Source organism: Plectropomus leopardus, chromosome 9 (assembly GCF_026936395.1).
Source record: "Plectropomus leopardus strain MGB_pleo_1.0 chromosome 9, ASM2693639v1, whole genome shotgun sequence".
In the NCBI taxonomy this organism is placed as follows: domain Eukaryota; kingdom Metazoa; phylum Chordata; class Actinopteri; order Perciformes; family Serranidae; genus Plectropomus; species Plectropomus leopardus.
Genome location: NC_142184.1, coordinates 36,770,603 through 36,797,602, shown reverse-complemented (window position 1 = coordinate 36,797,602; position 27,000 = coordinate 36,770,603). Strand labels below are relative to the sequence as shown.

Genomic DNA, 27,000 nt, shown 5'->3' with positions numbered 1-27,000 from the left:
AGGTTTTGTAATTTTATTTATTTATTTATTAGCATGTAATTATTTGGGGTTTCTTGTGTGTTTTTTTTTTTTTTTTTTTAATAATTTGACTTTGGGGTGATTTCTCTATTTTTTTAAAAAACAATTTTGAGTTTATTTTTTCTTTTTTAAATAATTTACTTTTGCTTTTAATACTTAAAGTGCACATTTTTCAGAGTAGGCCTGTACTTACTTTCACTGAAGTACTATTTTCAATGCAGGACCTTTACTTGTACTTTAGTATTTTCACAGGGTCGTATTAGTTCTTTTGCCTAATTAAGGATCTGGATACTTCTTCCACCACTGATAATGACTGAAAAAAACAGAAATACACTAGTATATGGAATATAGGAGGCTACGTGCAAGTGCTCATGTCCACAGAACAGCTGGATCTTCATTTTCAAGCAGTTTTTTTTCTCCCATTTTTGGAAGTGGGCGTTGCGGATGCAACATGACTACTGCAATACTAAACTTTCAGTGTTAGGAATCAATAAGTTACATGGAAACTAAAAAAAACCCCAGTTTTTCTGATGTTATCCTTGTTTCTTAGACCGTTTATTCAACAGAAACAGAGAATGGTACACACAGACACAGACACACACACACACACAGACACAGACACACACACACACACACACAGGGGGGCAGAGGGGGCAGGCGGTGCTGGGAGACTTCACAGAGTCAGGAGAAGTGAGAAGTTGGCTTTTTCGCAGGGAAACGTCTGGAAAAGTGCACCGCTGGATTTACACCGGGACTCGCGACACGATTTTAACTTTAACTCGCTAAAATGAAACTTTCGTCCTTGCTGTTATTTTCTGGGATTTTAGTCTGTGCACTTTTTTCTCTAACAAACTGTAAAGAGCAGCGAATCCGCGATGGTAAGTCAGGAACGAGACGGTGGTTGTGTGTGAAGTCCTTCAGTCTGCGTTGTCTGCACATGCGGGAGCTAATAATGCGGTAATAAAGTCTCGGTGTGAAGCCGTGAAGTTTGGGACAGTCCGGCTACTGTGGACTGAGGGAGACTCCCAACTCGGGGTCTCTGGTTGAGCTAAACCCTCTACCGCTGATATGGCCCTGCCTACCGACAGACAGAAATGTCAGTTAGAACCGTGAAAGAACGTTCTAGCAGTTTTAACGTTGGCAGCAAATAAACCATGATGGCAAAATAACGTCCCTCTGTGTATTTAGTGTTAGCTACAGTAACAGGCTAGCTGATATACAAACTGAGATTAAGTTAGTGCACGCGTTGTGTTTGGCGCTCGATATTTGCCGATAGAATGCAGATACAATTTGCAAAGGACATTAACTGCGCTATGCTATGACTTTTCTGTCGCTTTTCTTGGTTATAAAAAGAGTTTAAAGATGGAGTTTAACACTATGTCCCCTCTTTCCACGAGAGAGGCTGCGCTGTGTGCTGAGGACTCCATGCCGCTGACGTGGACGGGCTGCGCGCTGCGCAGTTGGCTGTTAGAGCTGCTCTCATAGCCTACATGAATATTAGCTGGAGCCTATAGTTACTTTAATAGTAGAGAGATGGTGTTGAATGAAGCCTTTTTTAGCCCAATAAAGAACAACAATTTGACTTGTCTTTGTTTCAAAGACTTTGGAAATTTCCCCGAAACCATTCATGCTTTCAGGGAGTTACGCAGTCTAATTAATCATTAAAAAAATCAAGTATTGAAAATTTTCTTAAGAAAAAAATCAACCTGATTTAATAACAAAACCCGTTGTTTCTTCTCCCTTAGAAATGTCATAGAAATTAGTACAGGGCAGAATACAGGGTAAACTAAAAGAGAGCGAAATGAATCTAATAGTTTGATAGATTTTATTGATAAAATCTGTTAAACTATCAGATTTATTTTATGGAGATACTTGAGGCCTAAATGAATGACAGTAGATATATCTTCCAGTGTTTCCCTACTACAAATGCACTGTTGTTATGACAGTTATGTTAAGTTATTGTTATGGATATGTTTATTAGGGGTGGGAATAAGTGATGAAGGGAACTGCTTGTGATTTGCAACCCTAGTCACAATACAATATTACTGTGATTTTAAATGTCTTGTGATATTCTTTATATAGCAACAGCATAGATCAAAGTATATTGCAAATTAAGGAAAATCTCTGTCAACATCTGATTTTGCTAGCAAGATAAAGTTTTCAGTCAGTTCATCTTACTTTATTTTTATTGTGTTGACCTGCAAAACACACACACACACACACACACACACACACACACACACACAAACACACTGGACAAAAATAAATGTATGTGTGTCGTAGAGGATAAAGGCCAAAAAAGAAGTCTCCATATTTCCTGTCTGAATTCCTCTGTAATGCTTTGTCTTCCAGAGAAACTCCTAGTTGTGACAGTTGCAACCGAAGAGACTGATGGCTTCAAGCGTTTCTTGAAGTCAGCTAAACATTTTAACTACACTGTAAAGGTAGGAACCCTGCTGCAATCAAAGTTACTCTGCTGCTGTCTAGCCTGTTTCCCCAGCTTCCATTTAATGTAATCATTGTTTTTTAATTTTTCTATGCATTTAAGTCTCAGAAATAAACCCCTGTTTTTATTTAATACAAAGTAAAACTTGGTAGATGAGATGTTTGTATTTTAGTTGCATAAAATAAGAATTTTAGGATGAACATCTTTAAATCCATCTCATGAAATTGCAGTAATGTGTGTGTTTGCTTTAAGGTTCTTGGTGAGGGTGAGAAATGGAGTGGAGGCAACTACATGTCAGCTCCAGGTGGGGGCCAGAAAGTTCGACTTCTCAAAGCGGCTCTGGAGGAGATGAAGAATAAGGACCAAATCATCCTTTTCATTGAAAGGTGGAGTGTCTTGACTAACATGCTGGTATTAGAAGAACTTTTCGCTGAACACTTTCTAAATAATACCAAAAAGATTTAGATTTGACAGTGTTTTTCAGCAGCGTGACTGTTGTGTGGTTGTGCGCTCATCAAGTCTCCACTGCATTGCTATGCAACAGCACAATAAGTCATCTTTATTTACTGTAAGGAGGAATGCTTGCAAAAGTATTGAGAGATGAGTATGTATTATCCTATCTTAAATGTAGCTGTTTGCCTCTTTCTGTCCCTAAGTGGGCAAGAGAAAACTTCAATACTTTGTGAAATATTCTTCTTCTTCTCGTCTTTCCTCTAAGGATGAGCTATATAATGGATTTTAATGTCATGTCTGTGTGTTAAATGCAGAGCAGAGTCGGGATGTGGTTAGCCAAGATTAACATAAATACTGGAATTAGGGGAAATAGCTAGCTTGGTTCTGTGTTAAGTTTAAAAAATACACCTACTAACAGCTCTGATTAATACATTTTGTCTGTTTGATTAAAGCTGTGGTAGGCAGAAATCTGGAAAAGGCAATAAGGCTGAATTTGAAAATACACCCTCCTTATGCAGCTCCCACGTCTGTAGTGTATGCAAACACTTTTTACAACAACCCAGTGTTTCCCTTATACCCCATTTCCACCAAAATCAACACCTGTACACAGGGTTTCTAAACAAAACCTGCTTAAAATAGGCTATAGACTGCTTTCCCATTGCCAGTGTAGCAGAGCTGTGTACATGGCTCTGCAGCAGTTTGCTTGTCTGTGTGTATAGAGGTTGTATTTTTTGTGTGTGTTATTCAATGTCACAGACAGGCCAGAGAACAGGTAAACAATAGAAAGCAGCATGAAGGCCAGTGAAAACATTTTGGCAGTTACTTCTCTTTATATATCTCTCAATAATATCTCTGTCTTTTAAACTTGTCCGAGCGCTGCTTGGGTGGAGATGCATGATATTCAGAGGTGAAGCATCATTACAACTCCTAGGTTAGGGAGCTTAAATTAGCATGCTTATTTGGGTATTGTGTTTATATCAATGCTGATCGAGCCGGAGGTGGTAAATTCACGTGATTACTGTAGTGTTGTTGTAATTGTATTTTCTTGTAGAGTCACAAAGATCACATTTTCTCAGCCCCTTCTAGCCACTCTCTGTGTTTATCAAACCCCAAATAAGAAAGGAATTAGTGAGATAGCCACCCCACTGTCCCTCTGCATAGCGCCCTGCTGCTGTTGACTGCTTCTCCAGGAGGAGAGGGGGCAGCAGATGGTTGGTTGGTGGCTATAGCAGACCAAACGTTATGTCGGCATCTGTAGCAGCTGGAATTCAACCAGTGCAAATCCCCCACTGCCGGGTCACAGCAGGGTGCTGGCCAGCTGCCCACTCTCCTCCCTTTGGGTGGTCTGTAACTCTGAAAAGTTAGACTGAGGGACACACTCAGCGTGTTTAAATGCACGATCAGGTCATTTAATTGGACCACCATCCTTGTACCAGTATACAAGCACTGTGAAAAAACTGATTTATGGACAGAGTATGTAAGTATGCCAGACTCCGCCACTTAAGAGGAGATATGCTGCCTTTCAGCAAGTTGCTGTAGAATGAATCACAATGTTTATTTACAATAACTTCAGGGTATAAAATCAGCGCAGAGCAAACTCTGCCTTCAAGAATTAGTTCTAAGCCACCTAAAAAAATCAATATCAGTTTTAAGTGTACGCTATATTTAGAATATTTTCAGTGCTTTACCTTACTGTAAGCCCTTACCGACAGGGATGTGAAGCCGTCCACTGAGAAAAACAGTCATTTATCCCCCTGAGAATGGCAGAACTGCTTCTCTACTGCTGCCTCCATCAGCTGTCGTGGAAGCTAAAGAGGAGACAATATTCAGATATAGTCAACACTTACACTGATATTTTTTTAGGTGGCTACAATATGTTTTGCTGTCCACAGCAGGACATCATTTAAAAAAGTGTATTTTTTATTTTGGAGTGAACTGTCCCTTTAATTACTGTAATAATAGGAATATATGTGACTTGTATCAAAAGGCTGAAATCTGCAAACCCACTGCTGTGGTACTTAAACACAAACTTGTACACACACTGAAATGAAGAGATCATTCAAACACCGGTAAACACAACCACTGGCAACTTAACTCTCCAAATAAAGCCTGCTGGCATCTTATATTCCAACCCTTTCATTTGTCTTAACGATGTCACCGGCTTCACACACTGCTGAGCCACACAGCGCAGTAAAGTTTGCTATTTTGACTCCCTGTTTCACACAGTTACGATGTGGTTTTCGCCTCGGGCCCCAAAGAGCTGCTCAAGAAGTTCCAGCAGGCTAAACACAAGGTGGTGTTCTCCTCGGAGATTCTGATTTGGCCCGACAGACACCTGGAGGACAAACACCCCCACGTCATCGAGGGCAACAGGTTTCTAGGCTCAGGAGGTATGTCCAGCCATGCTGTCAGTCACACAGCCGGAGAGGGCCACATGGCTCTGACACTGGGATGAAATTCATCTTTTCATACTATGTAAGTTTTTGCCCTGAATTATTCCTGCCAGGAGGTGCCTACTCACAGTATCTAGTCAAGGCAGTTCAATTTATATAGCCCAATTTAGTATACAAATACAAAATTTTCCAAAAAAGGCTCTATGGTCTGTACTGCTTACAACATCCTCTGCCCTCAGACTTTCCACATACAGTAGTATGTGTAGTATTTCCATAAAGCTCTAGGAATCAGAAAGGTTGGCTTGAGGTTGTAGCTTGGAGGTTAAAAATGGTTGGTGATGCTGAGTTTGATTTTGCCCCGGGCTAGAAACAATGGATCCAGCAGTTATGAATTAGCAGTTTTTATTTAACAGCAGAGATCTACAGTACATGCAGCCAAACTTTTGGTCTGCTCCGTGATGCTCTGTCACAGGTTGAGAAAATGTCTACTTTTACCCGGAAAGATGTTTGGATTGATGTGTGAAACAGTAATGTGTGTGTATAGACTCTGGATGTGGCAGCAGCAGAGAGACACCTCTCATGTGAGACTCACACACTAAGCTGACCTTTTTTTGGTGGTGTGTCCTGGACTCTTGGCATTAGTCGATGCGTGTTGGCTTTTTTGAATGATTCAGCATGTTGAATCAGCAGCGGCAGATTGGAAGTTCAGCTCAGAGCACAAGAACAGTAAGGGAAGTGAGGAAAGCAAACAGTCAACTTAAGTTAAGAAGGAGTGGCTTTGTAATTGTTTCTGTTATTGTTTAATCAGATACAGTATCATTGTGAATTTAAATGGATTGCGATAGGCTGAGTATTGCGATAACATATATTGAAAATTATTACCTTTAGTCAATTGAAATTATGTCCCCAATGGAAAACTTTGTAAACAACTGTTTCATCTAATAAGATAAAGTCTTTTTATTGCAGCAAATTGTATCTAGTGGACTGAAAAAAGCTGTTTATTTTATCACTTTACTTGTATCTAGAATATTTATAAGTCATATATTAAAAAATTGGTACTTGGCGTCTGTGCAATGATACATTATTGCCACACAAAAATAAAGCAATACTATGCTGTATCAATTTTCCACCCTCCCATTGTAGCTGCATGCTGTTGTTTCAACTTTAAGTTGAAACTGGCTAACTTGTGCCCTAAAGTCCTGTTGGTCTTCTGGTTTACCTCTTCCAGTGACAAATACAGATGACCGCCGCCTGCTGCTGTAGAGTTATTTCCTCTGCTGCAGATGCAGACCCTCAGTGATTCTCTGCTTACGGTCTGCAGGCCAAATCTGGTCCCTGATCGAGTGCTGGGTGGCCCTCAGTCATTTTCTAATTCACAATAAAAACAAAGTGATTCACAAATTGTTTTTGTACTTTTATTATACATAAGGTGCCAGAGTGTATAAAACAGCACCAAAACAGAGCTTGTTTATCAAAGAAAGGGCCAGTGGAGGATCCCCCACAGCCACTGACAGAGGTCCTAGCTAAGACCTTAATGTCCTAACAACCTAGAAATGTCCTGAAATTCTAGAAATGTCTTGAAATCCTAGAAACCTCCTAAAACCGTAGAATTGTCCAAAAATCCCCAAAAACGACCCAAAATCCTAGAAATGTCCTAATGTCCTACAAATTTTCTAAAATCGTAAAAGGTCCTAAAATCCAAGAAATGACCCAAAATCCTAGAAACCTCCTAAAATGCGAGATACCTCTGAAAAACTTTAAAATGTCCTACAATCATAGAAAAATCCTAAAGTCCTAGATATGTCCTAAATACCTAGAATTGTCCTTAAATCCTAAGAAGATCAAAATCCTGCAAATGTGGCCTGGCCTCCTGTCATTTTATCAAAAGTGGCCCCCAAGCAAAGCATGTTGAGTATCTCTGCCCTACATGCTTGTTAGCTGTTGGCTATAATCTTTGTGTTGTGTTCAAGGTCAACTTTTTGGCCTAGACAGGCAGTTCATTGGTCAGCCACACCAGTTCTTTGATGATGGTTTGATGCGTGTGGGCCTTTAGCAGAGCAGCGCCTTTGCTTGCACAGAGAGACAGTCAGGCTGACCATGGGAACTGTTGGGGGCATCGGGGCTGACTAGAGGGGTACATGGGTTGCTCTGGTGTGACATTAGGGCACAAATATACTGCATCATGGTTAAACAACCCTTTCAAATAACAGGGCACATTGACAGAGCACTAGTGCCTGAAGGAGTAAGGCCATTTCTTTTTATAGCAGACAAACAGCAGGTCTTTAGTCAGCAGTTAGCTCTGAGCTGAGGCCATGGAAAGTGAACCTGGCAGCAGTCAGTAGTCATGGCAGTTAGAAACAGTAAACTTCACTTTTGCTTGATGTGCTAAACATAAACACAATAGTACAGAGCTCATAGGCATGGATATGGAAATAAAAATGTGTTTGATGAACAGATTTAGACCTCATTTCCTGGCTGTTTCCTGTGGGTTTGTTTGTCCCGTCAGGTTTCATTGGATACCTTCCCAACATCAAAGAAATGGTTGCTGACTGGACAGGAGAAGACAGTGACAGTGACCAGCTGTTCTTCACCAAGATTTACATTGATCCAGTTAAAAGGGTAAGATTTGTTACACCTCGCTGTTTACTTTAATGATCTGTCCTTTGTTTTATTTTGTGCCAAGGTCACATTAAATAGTAGGACTATCAATAATAACATTAATAATAGCAGTTTGTTGTAAAATTGTTATAGATACAGTCAGTATTTACGGGAACACCCACAAAACATCCCACCCTTTTGAGAATAAATGTAGAAAAATCCAGACTTAAAGAGTCTTTTTTAACCTAGATCCCATTTTTCCATTTGTTGTGTCTAAGTGACCAACAGGAACAACATCTTTTTAAAAATTGGTCCAGTATTGAGCGAGAGCAGTGGTTAGGCTGCAGTGTTAACACTAAGGGTATGTCTGCACTGTCAGTGTACGTTCACTAAAAGTGTTGGTTTTTGCCATTGACAGGCTCAGATTGTTAGTGTCGGGCAAGATGACTGAAAGGATCCCTATAGATGTCAATGTATTTCTTAAAGAGTAAAATCATTTTTGTTTAACCAAAAGCAGCCGTTGCTGTTGTCAAACCTACCAGACTCCATTCAAATAAATAGCAGTTTTGTTATTGTAAACACACACTTAATGTTGAGTCAAAAGAAAAAAAAAACTGACTCACTGACATTGGTTTGGGTGAAATAAACCCTTAATTCTGCCTGTTGGATGTGAAAGTACACAGGTTCTATACATGCTAAAATTATTGTTTATTTAAATGGAAGTGGGTTTGATGATGGCGACTTCTGGTAAAACAAAATGGACCTAATACTTTATCCAAATAGTGTTAGATTGTTTAGCCACTGCTTAAAAAAGTAGTGAGCCCCCAAGGACCTACAACTCGCACAGGCTAATGGCTCTGAGTAACACCAGTGCTGCTATACAGTCTCGAAGTGAACATTCATTTATTCATTGTCCATTACCACCTGTCCTCGTAAGGGTCACTGTGTGGCTGGAGCCTATCCCAGCTGTCATTGGGCGAGAGGTGGGGCACGCCCTGGACAGGTCGCCAGACTATCACTGGGAAACAAACATATAATTATTTATAACATGCTAATCTGTTCCATCCTATCATTAGTGGCTATAGGGAACTCATATCATGGTAAATTTAATGAATAATATCTATAATGAATGTAATAGTGTCTGTTATGTGACTTTAAAAACCACAACATTTATTCAATTACAACCCGGCACCGGCACCAACTGTACCTATATGATTACTCTGTGATATTTTATTATATACCATAAGATTCTCAAATAGTGGCCTCATTTTCAGAGAGAACCAGGCTCATGTTTGAGACAGCCTGTCCTTGTTTTATTGGTATGTTGCATTGTATTTTTACCAAGAAGCCTCCCTTTTTCCTGATCTGTTCCTGTTTTCATTTACCATAGATGCAAACATAACACTTCCTCCCAGTTTACCTGATTTTATAAGTTTAGTTTAATGTAAATTTACTGATTAGGACAGCAATACTATTTCTTGTTAGTCTCATCTTGCAGTTTTTTTAGCTCTGTTAAGAGGCTGTCAGTGAGACTCAGCACTTTCTGCACAGATGTTTCACACTTAAGGCCCTCCAGTAGCTCAGTTGGCGTATTCAGCTCTGTACCTGATAGGCTTTTAATTTGACACATCTGTAGGAAGTTTTTTTAGAAATGTATTTATTGATAGTAGTTTTAACAGTGGACAAAAAAAATATATAGCCTCATTTCCACTGCACAAAAAACTGCTAACAACAGCTAACATCTGGCTTTTTAATGCAATGAGACTGTTTACTGTCGACATTTACACCTGGGTCACATGACTAGTCATTGGTATTTATTGCCTCTGGCTCCAATAGCAAGTGATGGAAATGCAACACCCGGATGAACGCACTAATTTCAGCTCCTTAACCGGAAAGATGCAATGATGTGCCGCCGCACAATACTGTCTATCTCCACCTGAGCAATGCTCAAACATGGATCCAAATTAGTCAACACTGAGTTTGAAAGAGAGTCTGAGTTAGCAAGAGATATATGAAGGGAAGTAACCTTCGCAAAGTTTCCGTAGACATCTGTCCATGCTGCTTTCTAATGTTTCTAATGTTCTTTGGTCTGTCCGTGATGTTGAACGGATACATCAGAATAACCCACACACTCAAAGGCACACTCCTCTGCTACAGAGCCATGTATACAGCTCTGCTCTATTGGTAATGGGAAAGCAGTCTATAGCCTATTTTAAGCGGGTTTACCTGTGTTTGAAGTGCATTCACACGTTAATTTTCCTGGGAAAGGAGTATTAGTGTAATATACATTTCCAAAGTAGTCATTCTGACGGCAATACTATTTCTCATTAGTCTAATTTTGTAGTTTTTTGTTTGCTGTTAAATGGCTGTAAATGAGACTCAGCCCTGTCTGTACAGATGTTTCACATGAAAAGCCTTCCAGTAGCCCAGGGGGCATACTCACCCCTGTGCCTGGTAGGCTTTTAATTTGAAACAGCTGAAGGAAGTTTTTTGAGAAATTTAAGAATTTTATTGATGGTAGCTTAACATATAAAAAAGTGACTGGAATTAATTAGTGAATGAGAACAGTATAAGTTTAAAAGAGAATGTGTATTTAGCATATTATAAAGGATGACATGATTCTGTTGTTTTATTGATAGAAATAGTGCTGACAATGCTTGTACTGAATTTACCTTTTGAGTTAAATTCAAGTTATTTAATCCATTTCAGTTGTTGTTGACCCTCTTATTGACTTTCGAAATACACTGTATGTGGCCCAACACATAAAATTGGTTAAACAAGCAATATCACTTTGTATTTTCACTTCAAAATGGCAGGACGATCATACAGTTTGTAGACATGCATTAACTAGAAACTATCCCAGCACAACTTATTTCATGTATAGATGGTAAACAAGCAAACAGAATGGTTACCTAACAGCAGACGTTTCCCTTGTTTCCTGCAGACATGGCTACAGCGTAAAGCCAGAGGCGTAAAGTCAACAGTGAGCACCACCACTTTCAGAAGTGGTGGAATGTTTAATACTTTTACACAGATTTACATGATGAAAAAGTTGCATTTAACACATTTTTTTCTAAAATAACCGACTTGATGTGAGAAACAGCTGGCACCCAGCTATTTTTCACATGAACTAATCTGACCCCTTTTAAAAAGATTTTGGACACCCCTAACTCAGGGTCACTGTGACCTGGATGGCTGAGAATATTCTCTAAAATGTGTTTCCCTGTTTCAGAAATCCATCAACATCACACTGGACAGCAAATGCAGATTGTTCCAGAACCTCCATGGAGCCCTTGGTGAGTGTCTTGAGTGAGTGTATGAAGCCAACACATTGCTACAACTGAAGCATCCCCCAACACACCACGCCTATTTTATTGGCTACAGAGGTCCCACAATTCCATTCATAACCCAATGTAGGAGTCACAAATCTGTGCTTAGTACAGTACAAAAAAATGCATACAGATCAGTTACCAAACTACAGTGGCCAACCGAATCACCATGCAGAAAGAAGCATGCATCTACTGCCAGTTGCACTACTGTGCTAGCTGAGGTTACAGCTCAGCTGAGGAGGGCGCCATTAATGTTTGCACTGCAGACACAAGCACAAGCCTCTCATCCTTCAGCAGATGCAGTTCAAACATGAAACTGCTCCCAGCAGGGTCTGTGGATTATCTTAAGTAACCGAGTCAGGATTCTGGAAGGAGACATTGCTGTTGAGTTTATTAAATTTATTTATTTTCGGTGTTTTGAGCACCACAAGCTGAGTGCTTCTAGTCCATTGTATTGGAGAGAAGGCAGACATCTCTACAGGCGATATCTCCAACACTCTGCAGCTTACACCAAAACTTTATAGTTGATAAAAAGCACTAGAGGTAGAATGAAAAATCTATATTTTTGATATGGGTTGAACTGTGCCTTTTAAAATGGGCAATGGTTGTTCCTATTGAATAAGTGGGTGCACAGTTTAACAATAAAAGTAGCTACAAGTCTTTCAGAAAATGTGCTGGTAACCAGTGGCTAACTTCCTCTCTGTCTGATCAGCATGGTGGATTATATGCTGTATCTCTGATACTCGATCACCTTGGAGGTTCCAGAGTTTACAGTGGCAGAGATTTAGCTGAGGCTGCATGTCTAGACATGAGCTGAACTCTCAGAGCTGTCTGCAGCATTTTTTTCTTCTGAGGCTGAGGAAGGAATTTGTTAGTTTACTGAGAGACAGATGTGACAACACCAGGAGTCTGGGGGCATGATTGGACTCCAGTCTGCTCCCATTAATCCTCACTATGTCTCTTTTATGAAAGGTAAAAAATGAAACAAAATGCCAATAACAAAATGGATGATAACCTATACAAAAATTTCATTCAATAGATTCAAATAAGCAACAAGAAATTGCGTCTTACATGTTCAAAAAGGAGCAGGAGGAAGTATCAACTTATTATTTTCTACCCCTTCTCAGCTAATCAGTTAATTAGTTTGTGGTCTTCATCTCTAACATATATACATACACTTACATATTTACACACACTGACTCGGTGTCAGACACTGATTTCCAATTAAGAAAATGAAGCCATAATTTTTCTCTCTTTAAGCCAGACTCCACTGAGAAAAACTGATTTAAGACCTCTGAACACAGGAGCTGCTGGTCTACCGCTGCTTCCATCAGTTTAGTTTGTTTGTCCTGACCTCACCTGCAGACTGTTATTGGCTTTGGGCCACAGACCACTGCCCAAAGGTTGCAGCACAGAACATCCAGTGCACAGTTATATGAGAAGAAAATCAGAAAATCACAGGCAGAGTGACTGCAGATAAACACACCGCAAGCGAGGGATTACTGCTGGATAAGTCCAGACTTGTTTTTGGAATATATTAGACACAACTACCATGGCCAAATACTTAACATGGTAGCCAGCCCCAGGGCAATAATCGGTGTGTGTGTGTTACCAGATGAGGTGGTGCTGAAGTTTGAGGATGGACGTGTACGAGCCAGAAATGTGTTGTATGACACCCTGCCTGTGATCATTCATGGGAATGGACCAACCAAGGTACTGACCTGTCAAACCAATCACATTGACCAATCACATTCTAAGCACGGTAGCCTCATAAAGCTAACCATCAGAGCCACTGTGGGCGAGATCAGCAGCTGATGTCTTCATTCGGTAAGTCCATTCGCTCAGTGTAAGTCTGAAACCAACAAGACACTTGTCTTTGTGTTTTGTTGTACCTCATGCAAACAAGTTATTGTCAGCACATCATCCAACAGAGAGCAGCTGAATGAGGCTCTCATCAGATTGAAAACTTCAGAGAGGAAAGAATGATTAATTTACAGCTTTTAATAGTCCATATAGTAAGTTAGTGTGCTCCTGGGGCCTCATTACAGACGGGTATTCTGGCTGCTGCTCCTATCTCAGCTTAAGTTTCAAAAATAGGAAAATCCCTTTGCTTAACTCTGGGCTGTGTCCTCTCCTATCTCAGACCTCTTGTCTGAAACTGAAACCCAACTGGAACTGTAAATTTGATCCTTCAATCGGTTCTTGTCTCGTTGGACCTGTATCTGTCATGAATGTACACAGACCAACTCTGTGTTTGATTAGAAAGCACTGGTAGGCGTGTATATAAACATTTTTCTTTTCTTTGTCTTGAGTGAGTGCTGGCAGTCTGTTTGTTTATTGTCTTTTTGTTTTTGTTTTCTGTTGATTTGTTTTTCTTTTTTGGTATTCTGTCCATTGTATTTAATAGTTGTAATTTTGTTTATTGAATATTGTATGAATTAAATTTACAAAAAACAGAAAGTACTTGTAGGCTACTCGGCATGAACAAGTTATCATATCAACAGCTCTCATTGGCCAGCTAGCTAACTATCATGGACAAGAAAAGACAGGCACGCAGTTTTAGCTATGAGGAGTTGGAGGCACTAATTGTGTCTGTGGTGTAGAGGAAAGCCCATCTTTTCAGGAAGTTTTTTAGTGATTTTTTTTGTGAATAACATGAAAACATATGGAGCAAAAACAAGTGATGAACAACTAGTCAGTACAAGTGACCAGGAAGGTTGGTTTTTTTAAGCATCACCCAGCTTGAGAAGCCGTTCAGTTAAAAATATTTTGGTGTTCATGTTGTTCTTTATCTTTAATATTATTGAGATACAGACCTAACAACAGTGCTGCTTCCATTTTAGGGAGTTCTGAATTTTAGGACAAAGTTGCCACCCTAACTTGGGAACTCCCTAACTCTCTAATACCCTTTCTCCAAAAAATTAGCTCTTGTTCTTGAATTGGATCGGTTCAGTATTTTTGGAACCTTGGTGCTATCTAGCAAACCAGCCCTCGTTTCCACCAGTTTTGTGTGTTGCACAGTGCACAAAGAAAGCAAAAAGTTGTGGCAAAATCACAGATCACATTGATCACGTGCGAACTTCTGTTCTGTTATTACAGATATTTGTTTTTACTCTACAAAAGCATAGACTAACCATTAAAGAGACCACTGTATGCCCCCCTCAACTTTTTCTTATTTGACTTCTCCAGCCTCTCTTTCCAAACTGTGGAATTTAACAAGCCCTCTGATGTCGTTATAGTTCCCACTTCAGGTCAAGGAAAACCTGCTACTGTTTGGTTTCAGCTGAGAACCAACTTTTTTTTGGTTTTGAACCAGTTTATTTTTGGTCAAAATGCTCTTAGTGATCCAAAATTAGGTGCATGAACCTGAACAGAACCACCTTTATGTTGGTGGACAAGGGTTGTTGTAGTAGTTAACTTCCTATCCTTAGATAAAGACAGGATATTTCCCTGAATGCAGTTTCAAACATGTTTCTGTAATAGCAAAAATCCTGAATGTCATCCTGAATTGAGAAAAAACAGGATTTCAGACTTATGTAGTTTGTGTAATGAGGTCTTTCTGTAATATATTTACAAAAAAGTACACAAAATTCAGAGTAGTTACTACTTGTCCTATGAAAAATTTGACTTCATTCAAATGAAATCAAACAGCGTATTTCACTACATGTCCTGTAAAAATGTCTTCTGTCAGGGCATCCAGTGGCTGAGTAGATAAAGCAGGCGCCCCATGAAAGAAGGCAAATGCCCAAAAAATAATCTTTAAAAAAAAAAGAAAAGTGAACTACTCACATTAGCTGTATAGTCTTGTAGTAGATCTTAGCTCGCTGAATGAGTGATCAAACAGGCTAATAAGTCTGCTGTAACACACCAGCCCGCCTACCCAGAGGGCTAGAGGAGCATTCACGATCCATCTGTTATTCTTCTTGCTAATAGTTATTAAAAAGAACATTGGTGTACAGTAGGCATTAACAGATTATCAGCCTGGCCAATTATCGAGGCCCTTATTTGGCATTTTGCTTACTATCTTTATCAGCGTTTTATTTTAATGATGGCTGATAAAGTTAATAAATGAAAAAGTGTGCGTAGTACACTCAACCAACAGCAGGATAGGCAGTCTCCAGTACATGTCCAGAAAGTGTCACCATGGAAATAACTCTTATTTTGTAAAACCTCAAGAAGCTATTTTTATTCCTTATTTTTTTTATTTAAATTTTTACTGAACTTTAAAAAAAAAGTTGCAGGGAACTTGCAGTATATAATGTTGAATGTTTCAGTTTTTATTAAAAATTTGCTAAAGGCATTTAAACAAAGTTTTGTGTTGGAGTTTTTTATATTCCAAATTCTAAATTGACAGAAACATTTCAATTTTATTGTAAATGCATATAATTTCCAAAAATCGGTTATAACTCTGATTAACCTCCAATAATCGGTATCAGTATTGGCCCTGAAAAACCAATATTGGTCAACCCCTTATCTTGTCTTGTCTTTTCTTGTCTTGTCTTGTCTCGTAAGTGCTGGAAGTCGGAGTCAACATGAACACATATTTGTTTTTCAGCTCCAGATCAACTACCTGGGTAACTACATCCCCAACACATGGACATTTGAGACAGGATGCACAGTGTGTCAGGAGGATCTGCACCCACTGACAGCTCTGAAGGTCTGTCATCACATCTCCTGACTGGATTGTCTTTGTTCCTTTATCGTTCCTTTATTTGTCTTAGTTCCCTTATCGACATTTAATCAATACTGAGAACTGATTTTAACTGTTTGAGGTGTTTTGTTCTGTTGAGGTTTGGTGCCAGTAGCAGTGATAATCCCTCTCTCCTGGATGTTATATGATGCTTGTGTTTTTCCAACAGGAGAGTGAGTACCCACTGGTGGTGATTGGCATCTTCATTCAGCAGCCAACCCCTTTTGTGACGGTGTTCTTTGAACGTCTACTGAAGCTCCAGTATCCCAAGAACAGACTCAAACTCTTCATCTACAACCAGGTAACAGCAGCAGCATAGCCACGCATACTCCTGTAGTTTGGTCTGTGGGATATGATGTGTGCAGGAACCAAAGTGATCTGTAGACAAGCCAGAACTGTGACAGTTTTTTTTGTACCTCTGTGCCTGTGTACAGTGCTACTTAGAGTCAACGGTGAGCTTAGATTTTGATGGTCGAAGGTCATTGCGACCATAATTTAAGAATTCATACACTAATTAAGACACTATCAGATATTTTACCCAAATGTCTGATAGGGTAAAATGATGAAGTAATGACATTTTACATACAGAAGGTCAAAGGTCAACCTCAATGTGACATCTTAATGTTTTACAAACACTTTTCTGAACGTCATACTCAACCTCATATCTCAGGAAGGGTTAGGGTTTTGGATATGGATATATAGATATATTTGGATATGTATACAGGCATGTATACATATATGCACAGCACATGAATGGGCCAGTGGTCCTCTGGAATTTGCCCCCTCTCACTGTATATATAGTCAGTTTTTTTTTCCTTTGTATCCTCTGTGTGTGTGTGTGTGTGTGTGTGTGTGTGTGTGTGTGTGTGACACTCTGCCTGCAACGTCCTGGAATGTATGATATTTGCCCTGTAAAGGGGTGCTTCTATGAATTGGCCGGTTGTCCATTAGTGTCCCTCTCAAGTCTTGTAAACTTGTAAATGATTAAAACAACAGACAACATAAAAACAGACTGAAAACAAAAGTTTATTAACCCCCTTGAAACTCATTCACTTGTACCCCTTTTTCTAAGAACCATTACTGAGTCATATCTGAGCACACGTTCACACACACACACACACACACCGCTGGAATCAATTTTAACAATTTGATACTGATGTCAATAGGAAGTATTAACTCACGTACTTGCAGGCAATGCAGCTTAACTTTTCATGGTGCAAATTTACCAAAATGTAAAAAAATAAAAAAATTTTTTTTTTTTAATTAAATGAAATATTTATTCTGACATTAAGGCTTTCCACTTTACACACACATTTCGTCATACCTAGCTAAGACATTAGTGACCGTGTCAAAAGCCTGTAAATAAAGAAAGAGAAAAGCAAGCACAAAAAGGCAAGCATTTAAAGTGTTAATGCAGTGAGGTGAACTTGATGATTTTGAGAGTCAAAATACACGCCTTTTGCAATGACACCATTGAAAAGCAAACAGAGCTGACAGTCATGTCTATAAAAAAGCTACTGGGTGTACAAACGTGCTGTAATGACGGGTTTTTAACTGTCATATCTGCTTATTTAGTGCTATTTTCAGTGTCTTAAGTGACTCACACTCCTGCTCTGCACTCTCTATCTGTTTATTCCTCTTTCCCTTCAGGAAGCTCATCATGAGCGTCAGGTCAGCTCCTTCCTGAAGGAGCATGGAAGCCTATATCAGGAGGTCAAGTTCATTGGGCCTGAAGAGGCGATGGACGAAGATGCCTCCCGCAACCTGGGCTTGTGAGTTATACTCTGATCAGCTGTATGATTAAATATTTTGAGAGAAACCGTGTTGCACAAAATCATATGTGCTCTCCTTTGAAATTCTGGTCATGAGAAAAAAAATGCCTGTGTTGAAGAATCAGAAAAAGCTCCATTAACACAGCCATAAAGAAGTTATGTGTGTTACTTTCAAATTGATTTGGTTTAATGTGCAAATCCTGTAGTGTTTTTTTCTTTCGAAGAGACACTGAGAAGCTGTCTGGTGATTTACTGAAGTACTAAGTACAGGGACACTGCTCTCACTTTAGTTGTACAAGGACCGGATGGCTCATAGCAACGACCCACAGCACCCCATATTCTTGCAAAAAACCCCACCCAGAAGACATAGTCATGGGCCATCTCTAGGTCCAAAAATCACACGTAGACCAGATGAGCACACTCCCAGGACTCCTCCAGCAGCCCTGCAAGGGTAAAGAGTTGGTCCACTGTTCCATGACCAGGACAGAATCAGCGTTACTTCCCTTAAATCTGAAGTTCAGAGCCTCCTTTCTAGCACCCTGGAATACACTTTCCCTGGGAGGATGAGTAGTGGAATACTCAGATAATAGGAGCACATCCTCCAATCCCCCCCTTTTTTTTAAAATGGAACCACCACTACAGTCTGCCACTCCACAGACACTGCACCCAACCTCCATGCAGCACTGAAAGATGTGTCAGCTGTGACAATCTAACAATGTCCAGAACCTCCAGCATCTTAGAGCGAATCTCATCCCCAACTGGTGCCTTGCCACTGAAATTCCCTTTGAATATCTCAGAGACCTCTGCCATGGATATGAGCGCAGGTTCTCCCAAGTCTTCAAACTCTGCTTTCTCCACAGAGATGCTGCAGGTTGTTTTCAGGAGATCCTCAAAGTGTTCTTTCCACCACTCAACAATATCCTCAGTCTTTTCAGCACTTCTCCTGAGACAAGCCCTGCGCTTTCTTCCTGGGGCAACTAATGTTTTGCCAGAACTTCCTTGGGGCCAACAGAGTGCCCTTCTCCATAGCCTCCCCAAACTCTTACCTCACCCTGGCTTTTGCTTTGGCGACCATCTTAGCTGCAACCCTTCTGGGCAACCGGTACCCTTCTGTTGCCTCAAGAGACAGTTGGGTCAATTAACCTTATTCAGCCTGACGGCCTCCCTCTTAGGTTGCCACCACGACAGGCTCTGAAGACCTTCCAATCACAACTTCTAGCAGCTGCCTCCACAATTAAGGTTTTGAACATGGCCCACTCAGATTCCTTGTCCCTAACCTCTTCCAAGATGCACAAAAAAATCTTCCAGAGGTGTGAGTTGAAGACATGACAGACGGAGGTCTCAGCCAGACACTCCCAGGTCACCCTCACTACAAGTTTGGGTTTACCAAGGTACAAGGTAAAAGGTAGATTTATTGTCATTTTTCTTTAATGTGGTTTAAGAAGAAATGAAATTAAAGTTGACCCTCAATCCTGCTACATCTTTTGGCATCGAAGGAGGAGTAGTCTCACTGCCTGGGGAAAGAAGCTGCTCTGTAGTCTGGTGGTTCTGCAGCGAATACTTCTATGTCTCTTTCCAGATGGCAGCAGGGTGAACAGACTGTGGCTGGGGTGGCTGCTGTCTTTCAGTGTCTTTTGGGCTCTGTGCAGATACCTCACTTCACCGAGGTCACTGATGCTCTATAGATGGGAACCAGTGATGTTCTGGGCAGTTTGAATCACCCGCTATAGAGCCATCCTGCCCTGGGCTATGCACGAACCATGCCATTTCGTGATGTTTCATGTCAGTATGCTTTCTATTGGTCCTCTGTAGAAGTTAACCAGGATCTTGCTCTGGAATTTAGCCTTCCTAAGTTTCTGTAGGAAGTAGAGCCTTTTCTGTGCTTTTTAACCTGGGTGGTGGTGTGTGATGCCCAAAATAGGTTCTCAGTGATGGTAATTCCAAGAAACCTATAGCTGTTCGCCTGCTCCACCTCAGCTCCACTGATGTAGACAGGGGTGTGTGTCTTTGTGTCCTTCTTTCTAAAATCAACAATCAGCTCCTTGGTTTTACTGACATTGATCAGTAGGTGGTTCTCTGTGCACCACTCTGCAAGACTGTTGATTTCCTCCCGGTATGAACTCTCATCGTTGTTTGTAATACAGCCGATGATGGTGGTGTCGTCAGCATACTTCACTAGAGAGTTCTCCTGATGTCTGGGAGTGCAGTCATGGGTGTACAGTGTGAACAGAAGGGGGCTGAGCATACAGCCCTGGGGGGGGGGCTCCAGTGTTGAGCACTAATGTAGAGGAGATGTGACTGCCAGTTCGAACTCTCTGGGGTCTGCATGTGAGGAAGTCCAGTATTCAGTTGCAGAGCGTTGTACTGAAGCCCACAGTGTTAAGTTTTCCAATCAGCTTCATGGGGGAAATTCTGTTGAATGCTGAGCTGAAGTCAACAAACCAAGTCTGTCTGGCAGCCTTCCCCGCCACCTGATCCAACTCATCACCCGGTGGTAATCAGCTGACAGCTCGGCTCTTCTCTTCAACCAAGTGTCTAAGACAAACACCCCCAGATCTGATGATACAACAGCAAAGTCCATCATCAATCTTTGGCCTATGGTGCTGTGGTACCAAGAACACTTAAGAACCACTTAATGCTCAAAGGTTTCTTTCTGCTCACCTCAAGTGTCAGTTTAACACTCTCAGACTTCAAGCTTCATTTACTGTCATTGTACAACACAGGGCTGCACAAGGATACGTAGTTGATGTCCTCGTATGCTACACAAGAAAAACAAAAATTAATGGCTGAGTGTTAAGAATGAAAGTGACGCTTTTGTGCCAAAAAACTGCAGTTTTAGGCTGGCTCCAAAACGAGTCCATGCCTCATGACCTATAGACCCCCATGTTAACATACCTAACTTTACAGGAGAAATAAACATTTTTATAGCCTGGTACAAAAAAGGTCTTTGTTTCTTTAGCTAATTTCAACAGTCATGACAGTAGAAGGAAGGGGGACAATTTTTATATAATTCATACAATAATATCTGCTACAATGTTGCACTGTGTAATTTAAATTCAAAACTATGTTTGCGAACTCTACTCTCTGTACTGACAGTCCGCTCTGTGCTGGGGGTTTCTAGTCATTTCAGGTTTCTTTACAGGTGCTGTGTTGAAGTCTGTTCCCCTGTCAGTTCATGTTTTTCATATTAGACAGCGACTTCAAACTTCACTTTCAAATTAGTGATGTACCTAATCTAGCTGCCTCAAGTACATTTGAATCTCAGATTTTAGGGAATTGCAAAGACATCACCACCCTCAGCAGAGGAATGTGAAAACATCTTTCTTGTGACAAACTTTGCACAGGTACAAGTCAGTATAATCAAGGTCAGACATTTTAGGATAATTAACAGAAGAAAAACATGTTTTTAAGTGGAGGGGGACTTTAATGGAAACAGCAGGAGCTTGTGCACACAGCACAACTGAATCTATGCAAGCTGACAGGCAACAGTGTAGTGCCATGTGTTGGAACACATACCAAATCATGTCATGTCTGACGATCATATTGTTTATGTTTGCCCCTGAATATTACACAACATAACGTGTCTTTCCTTTGTTTCAGTGATATGTGCCGGAAGGATAATGACTGTGACTATTTCTTCACGTTGGATATTGAAGTGGTCTTAAAGAACGAGAACACACTTAAAATTCTCATTGAACAAAACCTGTGAGTATATTTATCACCATTACAAATATTCACAATGATCTTGTGCTAGCTGAAGTTGTAGGACTGCTGTGGGCACAACCACACATAGTGAATCTCTTCATTTCTGTTACTCTTATTCATTTGTTGATTTATGATTTATTTTGAGTTCTGTTTTTACTTAGTGTATATGGCCTGATGATATATGCACCAGTAACTTTATTTTAATTGTTCATTAGTCCTATTGTGGCACCGATGATAACTCGCGCTGGTCGACTGTGGAGCAACTTCTGGGGAGCCCTCAGTGCAGAGGGCTACTATGCCAGGTCTGAGGACTACGTGGACATAGTTCAAGGACGCAGGGTGTAAGTTCCTTAAAATTTATGAAGACTTCATGGGGCTTTTTAGTGACGAAAGACTTGAGATTTTATCGACAAACCAGAGTGAAGAACCACTGACAGAGCAGTCCAGACCACATTACAGAACTCTGCAGATATGCACCAAATCAAATCAAACCAATCTATAGAATTAACACCGTATGCACAGTGCACCTGATGACAGTGATCATGTGGTGGTGAAGGGCGATAACTTACAGCACACATGGTAAATTCAGCATTATCAGTACAAAACCTGTCATCTCACACTCAGCATTTATTTTCATCTGCTTGCACTTTATCAGTTTCAGTTCTTTTTCTGCTTTTTTGGTCACTGAGTTACTGTCAGTGAAATTCAGCACTTCCTGTAAGCATTAATGCATTTCAAACTAACCTCTTTCATTCCACCCCTCCCTACCATACCAACCATTTTTGTCCTTTTTTTAGGAGGTGATAGCAGGTCAGTTGAAGTCACATAGAAGTGGTTCACATCATCTAAAAGATGGAACCTGTAGATTAATTTGAGATGCAGCTCATCTCTGTGTGTCAAGTTTTTTTTTAGCCATAAATCTTTCGTAAACATAGTGTTTTGGTTAGGTGCTTATCCAAACTTTTAAAGTTTAGACAGTGTGGGGGCTGGGAAAATTCTGAAGGAAGTAAATGATGAACATTTCCATGCACAGTACTGTCTGACAAGTAGTTGTGGTAGTTTTGGGGTTAATACAATTTGTTACACAGACGTGGTACGAACTAAATGCATTTTTACTCGCTGGATAATTAATGAAAATGATCCAGAATCCCTCTACAATACCACATAAAAACACCAAGACCCAAAGGGACATCGCAAAAAAATCCATGCTGTGATCTTAGATCAAAAACGTTCGACATTTCTGTCAGAACTTCATGTTTTGGTGATTTGATGGTGAACACTTATGTTTTAGAACCTGCTGAGAAGCCACATTATTGTGGCTGTAAAGGTTAATAAGGTTGCTCCCTATAGGTCATTTTATACAGTAATGTCAAGACTTTAAAAAATGGTGTCACTACAATGAATGCTTACTATGGAGACTAACATCATCACACATGAATATAATTGGGCTCATTGAATTTGAAAGAGTCACAGCTTTGCAGCCAGACATAATTTCTGCAATTTCAACGCTGTTTAGGGACCCCAGTCTGCAGAAATATTCAAACACAATAGGCAAAAAAACCACATTTTTACTGCACGTTTTTTTTTAAATGCATTGGACTAGCATAAAATGGGCGTTTTTGTGAAAAGGAGACTCATGGGGACCAATAGAACACATTTCATTCAGATATCTTGAGGTCAGAGGTCAAGCAACCCCTGTCAGAAGGACCATAGTGGTCATATTTAGTGGGTTCACCTGTCTTTGCAAAAACTGCATTCACACACTAATTTTGGTCGTATTACTAAAACATAATGAAGTATTCTAATGAAACAGGGAAAGTCTGTCTCCAATACAGGCCTGACTCTCTCTCCCTGGTTAAAAGTTTTCACTATGTAGCACCATCTGCTCCTGATATTCGATCCTGTTGTTGGGGTGTAAATGGCTAAGACTGTCTTGGTTTCTCAGGGGTGTGTGGAATGTCCCATACGTGTCCAGTGTGTACCTGGTGAAGGCCAGCCTCCTGCGCTCAGAGCTCCCAGACTATGAGCTGTTTAACTCTAACATCTTAGACCCTGACATGGCGTTCTGCCACAACATTCGCAGCAAGGTCAGTAAGAGAAAAACAGATGTGTGAAATGTGTGTCACTAGAAACCGAGTCATTTATAATTGAACCTGAATAACTGCATTGAAAAACATAATCTAAACTGAATTGTAAATGTTAACTTGTCCATGAAAGTATTTGATCTGATGTGAATCTTTCTTTCAGGGAGTCTTCATGTATGTCACAAACATGCACACTTTTGGTCGCATCCTGTCGACAGACAACTATGAGACGAGCCATCTTCATAACGATCTGTGGCAGATCTTTGAGAACCCCGTGGTGAGAACATTTCAGCTGTTAGGATTACTGACTGCTGTAGTTTTTGTGATGGGGGAGCAGGAGTGTTGTTATTGGTTACTGTAATGGCAGTAATTAGGCAGTCCCTCCAGGATGTTGCAAAGTCAGCTTGTCCCCATGAATTCTGCGCAAATTTGTCCAATCAGCCCAATTTTACCACAAATTCAGCTGTTTAAAATGGGGAAATGTCATTTCAGAGTAGAGCTGCATCCATCAGGTTGATTTACTGAGCCCCTCTGTGAGATACCACTGTTCAAATAGTCTAAAATTCACCACTGCTGTGTTGGCTTATGCCGGGGCAGAGAGCAGGAGGAAAGCTCACAGAGACGTTCCTTCAGAGCTGCTTCAAACAGCAGCAACAGGCAGGATTGTCAGCGATCAGCAGTCAGCCCCCCTTCCCCACCATTACAAATACAAATAGATTCTACTTCACACAGAATACTCATAATAACAAATTCAGACTGAAATACAACATTGCAAGTATTTTTGCATTTTTCAATGGCCCCCACGAAAAATTGCAACTTGCATTTAACTTTTTTTTAGAAACGCTGCCATCTATAAATAGAGAAACTCCCCCACATTTGTCAGGTTTCCATTACAGAACTGCATTTTCTGTGTTTATGTGACTTCTCCTCTGGTGATAACATTCCAAGAAGTACAGTGAAAACATTAGCAGCTATATTTCTATCACAGCCACCGCACTAGCCGACATTATTTACAATCCAAGGCCACGTAGGCGTGTTATGGAGCCATAATGGAAAGGAAATCTCCTTATACGTGGGAGCGGCCATGTATGAGGGATTTCTGGGAGGTGATAGTCCACGATTTCAATTTGCAATTTTAATTTATGCAGTTTGAGGGTTAATGGAAACCACCTGCTGTCCTGCTCACTGCTGACATATTTATTGAATGAAAAAAACAATGTTTTGGTCTAGCTGACCTTCATCAGTTATTATGGCAGCATCATAACTTTTCCACAAATATATAAAGACAGAGACTGCCTCCATTTTTGAATCATCCAATCAGAGGACTGCTGAGAGTGACGATCACCTGAAGCTGTTAAGTGTACATCAGTGCACAAAGAATGTTGGACTTGTTTTTATTCTCCAGTTCTTGTTGGGAGCATGACAGAAAAACAAGGTTTTCTTACTTATTCAAGGTAACACGTGGAGAGTAATTAATATAAAAGTAATAATTTTGTGGGTGAAGGATTCCTTAAATCATTCAGGGCTTTCACCTACAAGCCCGAGAGCATGATGTCAGCAACAGATATCAGTAGTCTCAGTAATAACAGGACCAGTGCAGTGATAGGAGCAATGGCAGAGTGTTTTAATGCGGTTATAGTAAAAGTGAAGTAGTAGGAGTAAAGCAGTAGCATTGTCTGTCAGTACTATTTGACACGGTAAAGGTTCTACATGCAGCATATTAAGCAAATGAAGAGTTAAATGAGGAGAAATAACATTTGCAGTGTGTATGTGGTGTGTTTGTTTCAGGACTGGCAGGAGCGCTACATCCACGAGAACTACTCTCACATCATGAAAGACAAGCTGATTGAAACTGTGAGTTTCAGCGCACGTTGATATGAGGACATGATGTCTAAAGTGAAAAAGATCAAATGTAGAGTGATGTTTTTCAACAGAGAAAAGAGAATCCATGCTTCTATTCTAACACACTGTCACTGCAGAGGACTCACTGTGATGTGTGTAACTGTAATGGAGCAGATGAATATATGATATGACTATGATATATGATATGGTTAAACTGTCCTCTGTCCCCCAGCCCTGTCCTGATGTGTACTGGTTCCCAATCTTCAGTGATGTTGCTTGTAACCACCTTGTTGAAGAGATGGAGCATTATGGGAAGTGGTCAGGAGGAGGCAATGTGGTATGTTGTTACCTTTTTGTTACCATCTTCTTTTGATTTGCGTCAGTGCTGTGATACTAAAAATTCTCCATAAATATTACTCAATGTCAGCAATAATAATAAAAATGCTGCATTTGAGCCCCATGTAGCTCACAGGAAACATGTTTAATAAAATCTTCTCCCTCATCAATATGAGTATTTGTTTAACAACTTGACATCTGGTGCCTAGCCGAGAGTCCTGTGGCCGCTCTGATTGTCAGATGAATACTTTAGTAAGTTTTGTTGATGTGTAGTTTATTTTTCTAAACTGATGTATTTATTGTCAGGACACCAGAATCCAGGGCGGCTATGAGAATGTTCCCACAGTGGATATCCACATGAATCAAATCAACTACGAAAGGGAATGGCACAAATTGTTACTGGAGTACATCGCTCCAATAACAGAGAAGATGTATCCTGGTTACTACACCAAGGTAAGACGTCTTAAACCATTACTGTCTCACATTCTCATGAGATGATAACACATCTGAGTTTAGAAGAATTTAAAATATTCCATGTCTCATTTTCACCAATACATTTTCTTAAACTGATCCCCTTAATTGAACTTCATTAGGAAGAAACTGTGTTTAAAGTGATGTTTTCTATAAACTGACACTGTCAGTAATCCTACTCTGTTGCAGCTTTGGTGCAGAGTGGACATTGCTGCAGTGCTTGTACTGCAGGTCCCACAGTGCACCTGTCAGTCCAATAGAGCAGCAAAGTGAGAAGAGTTATTTTTACCAGCTGAGGTTTCAGATGCAAAAACCGGGTTTATTTTTGAGTACAGATGAATCAGAGAAAAAACTACTAAAAAGGAAAGTAATCTTCTGATGATTGTTATTTGGTTTTGAGATTGCATTTTGGCAACAGCACTTTTCCCTAAAGACTGTTTACCTGCCACTCAATTTGCTACTTGGACCACAAATGGAAACCAGAACATTTCTGATACCAAACATTTTTGTGATGAAGTCAGCAGTTTAAAGACACTGTTAACACTGTAAAAAGAAACTATTTGTCATAACTTTAAAAAGTTAGTTACTGCAAGCAGTGATGAACGGGCCCTGGCACCTGTGTGCAAGTCCGGGGTTCTGGCAGGGTGCTGGCTGAAGTGGTTGTTCATTTCTGTACAAATGTCTGTGAATTTGTACAGCAAACCATGTAAATTTCATATAAATTAAATGATAATTGTCTTAAAAGGCTTAGTTCCTGTTGCCAGTAGGGGGCGCAGAGAGTGTGACACGTAGTTGACATGTTGATGTCTTAAGGCAAGCAGCCTCATGAAGCATGTGATGTTTGGTGCCAGTTGGGCAATGTA

The 27,000-nt window shown here is 40.2% G+C and overlaps 1 protein-coding gene across 3 annotated transcripts in view; it reads left to right on the top strand.

Moving 5' to 3' along the window:
* Window positions 1–668: 668 nt before the first annotated feature.
* plod1a (procollagen-lysine, 2-oxoglutarate 5-dioxygenase 1a) overlaps window positions 669–27,000 on the top strand; it is a 31,272-nt gene continuing 4,940 nt past the window's right edge. The window contains exons 1-17 of one of the 3 annotated variants that reach the window (XM_042491528.2): window positions 669–896; window positions 2,371–2,462; window positions 2,717–2,850; window positions 5,144–5,307; window positions 7,817–7,929; window positions 11,141–11,204; window positions 12,853–12,950; window positions 15,793–15,894; window positions 16,097–16,228; window positions 17,578–17,699; window positions 21,300–21,404; window positions 21,620–21,745; window positions 23,350–23,491; window positions 23,652–23,765; window positions 25,277–25,342; window positions 25,563–25,667; window positions 25,973–26,119. In XM_042491528.2, coding sequence (XP_042347462.2) covers window positions 806–896; window positions 2,371–2,462; window positions 2,717–2,850; window positions 5,144–5,307; window positions 7,817–7,929; window positions 11,141–11,204; window positions 12,853–12,950; window positions 15,793–15,894; window positions 16,097–16,228; window positions 17,578–17,699; window positions 21,300–21,404; window positions 21,620–21,745; window positions 23,350–23,491; window positions 23,652–23,765; window positions 25,277–25,342; window positions 25,563–25,667; window positions 25,973–26,119 — 1,917 coding nt within the window. In that variant the 5' untranslated portion in view covers window positions 669–805. The remainder of the gene's footprint in view (window positions 897–2,370; window positions 2,463–2,716; window positions 2,851–5,143; window positions 5,308–7,816; window positions 7,930–11,140; window positions 11,205–12,852; window positions 12,951–15,792; window positions 15,895–16,096; window positions 16,229–17,577; window positions 17,700–21,299; window positions 21,405–21,619; window positions 21,746–23,349; window positions 23,492–23,651; window positions 23,766–25,276; window positions 25,343–25,562; window positions 25,668–25,972; window positions 26,120–27,000) is intronic. The other 2 variants (XM_088082672.1, XM_042491527.2) reach the window with 2 other exon arrangements.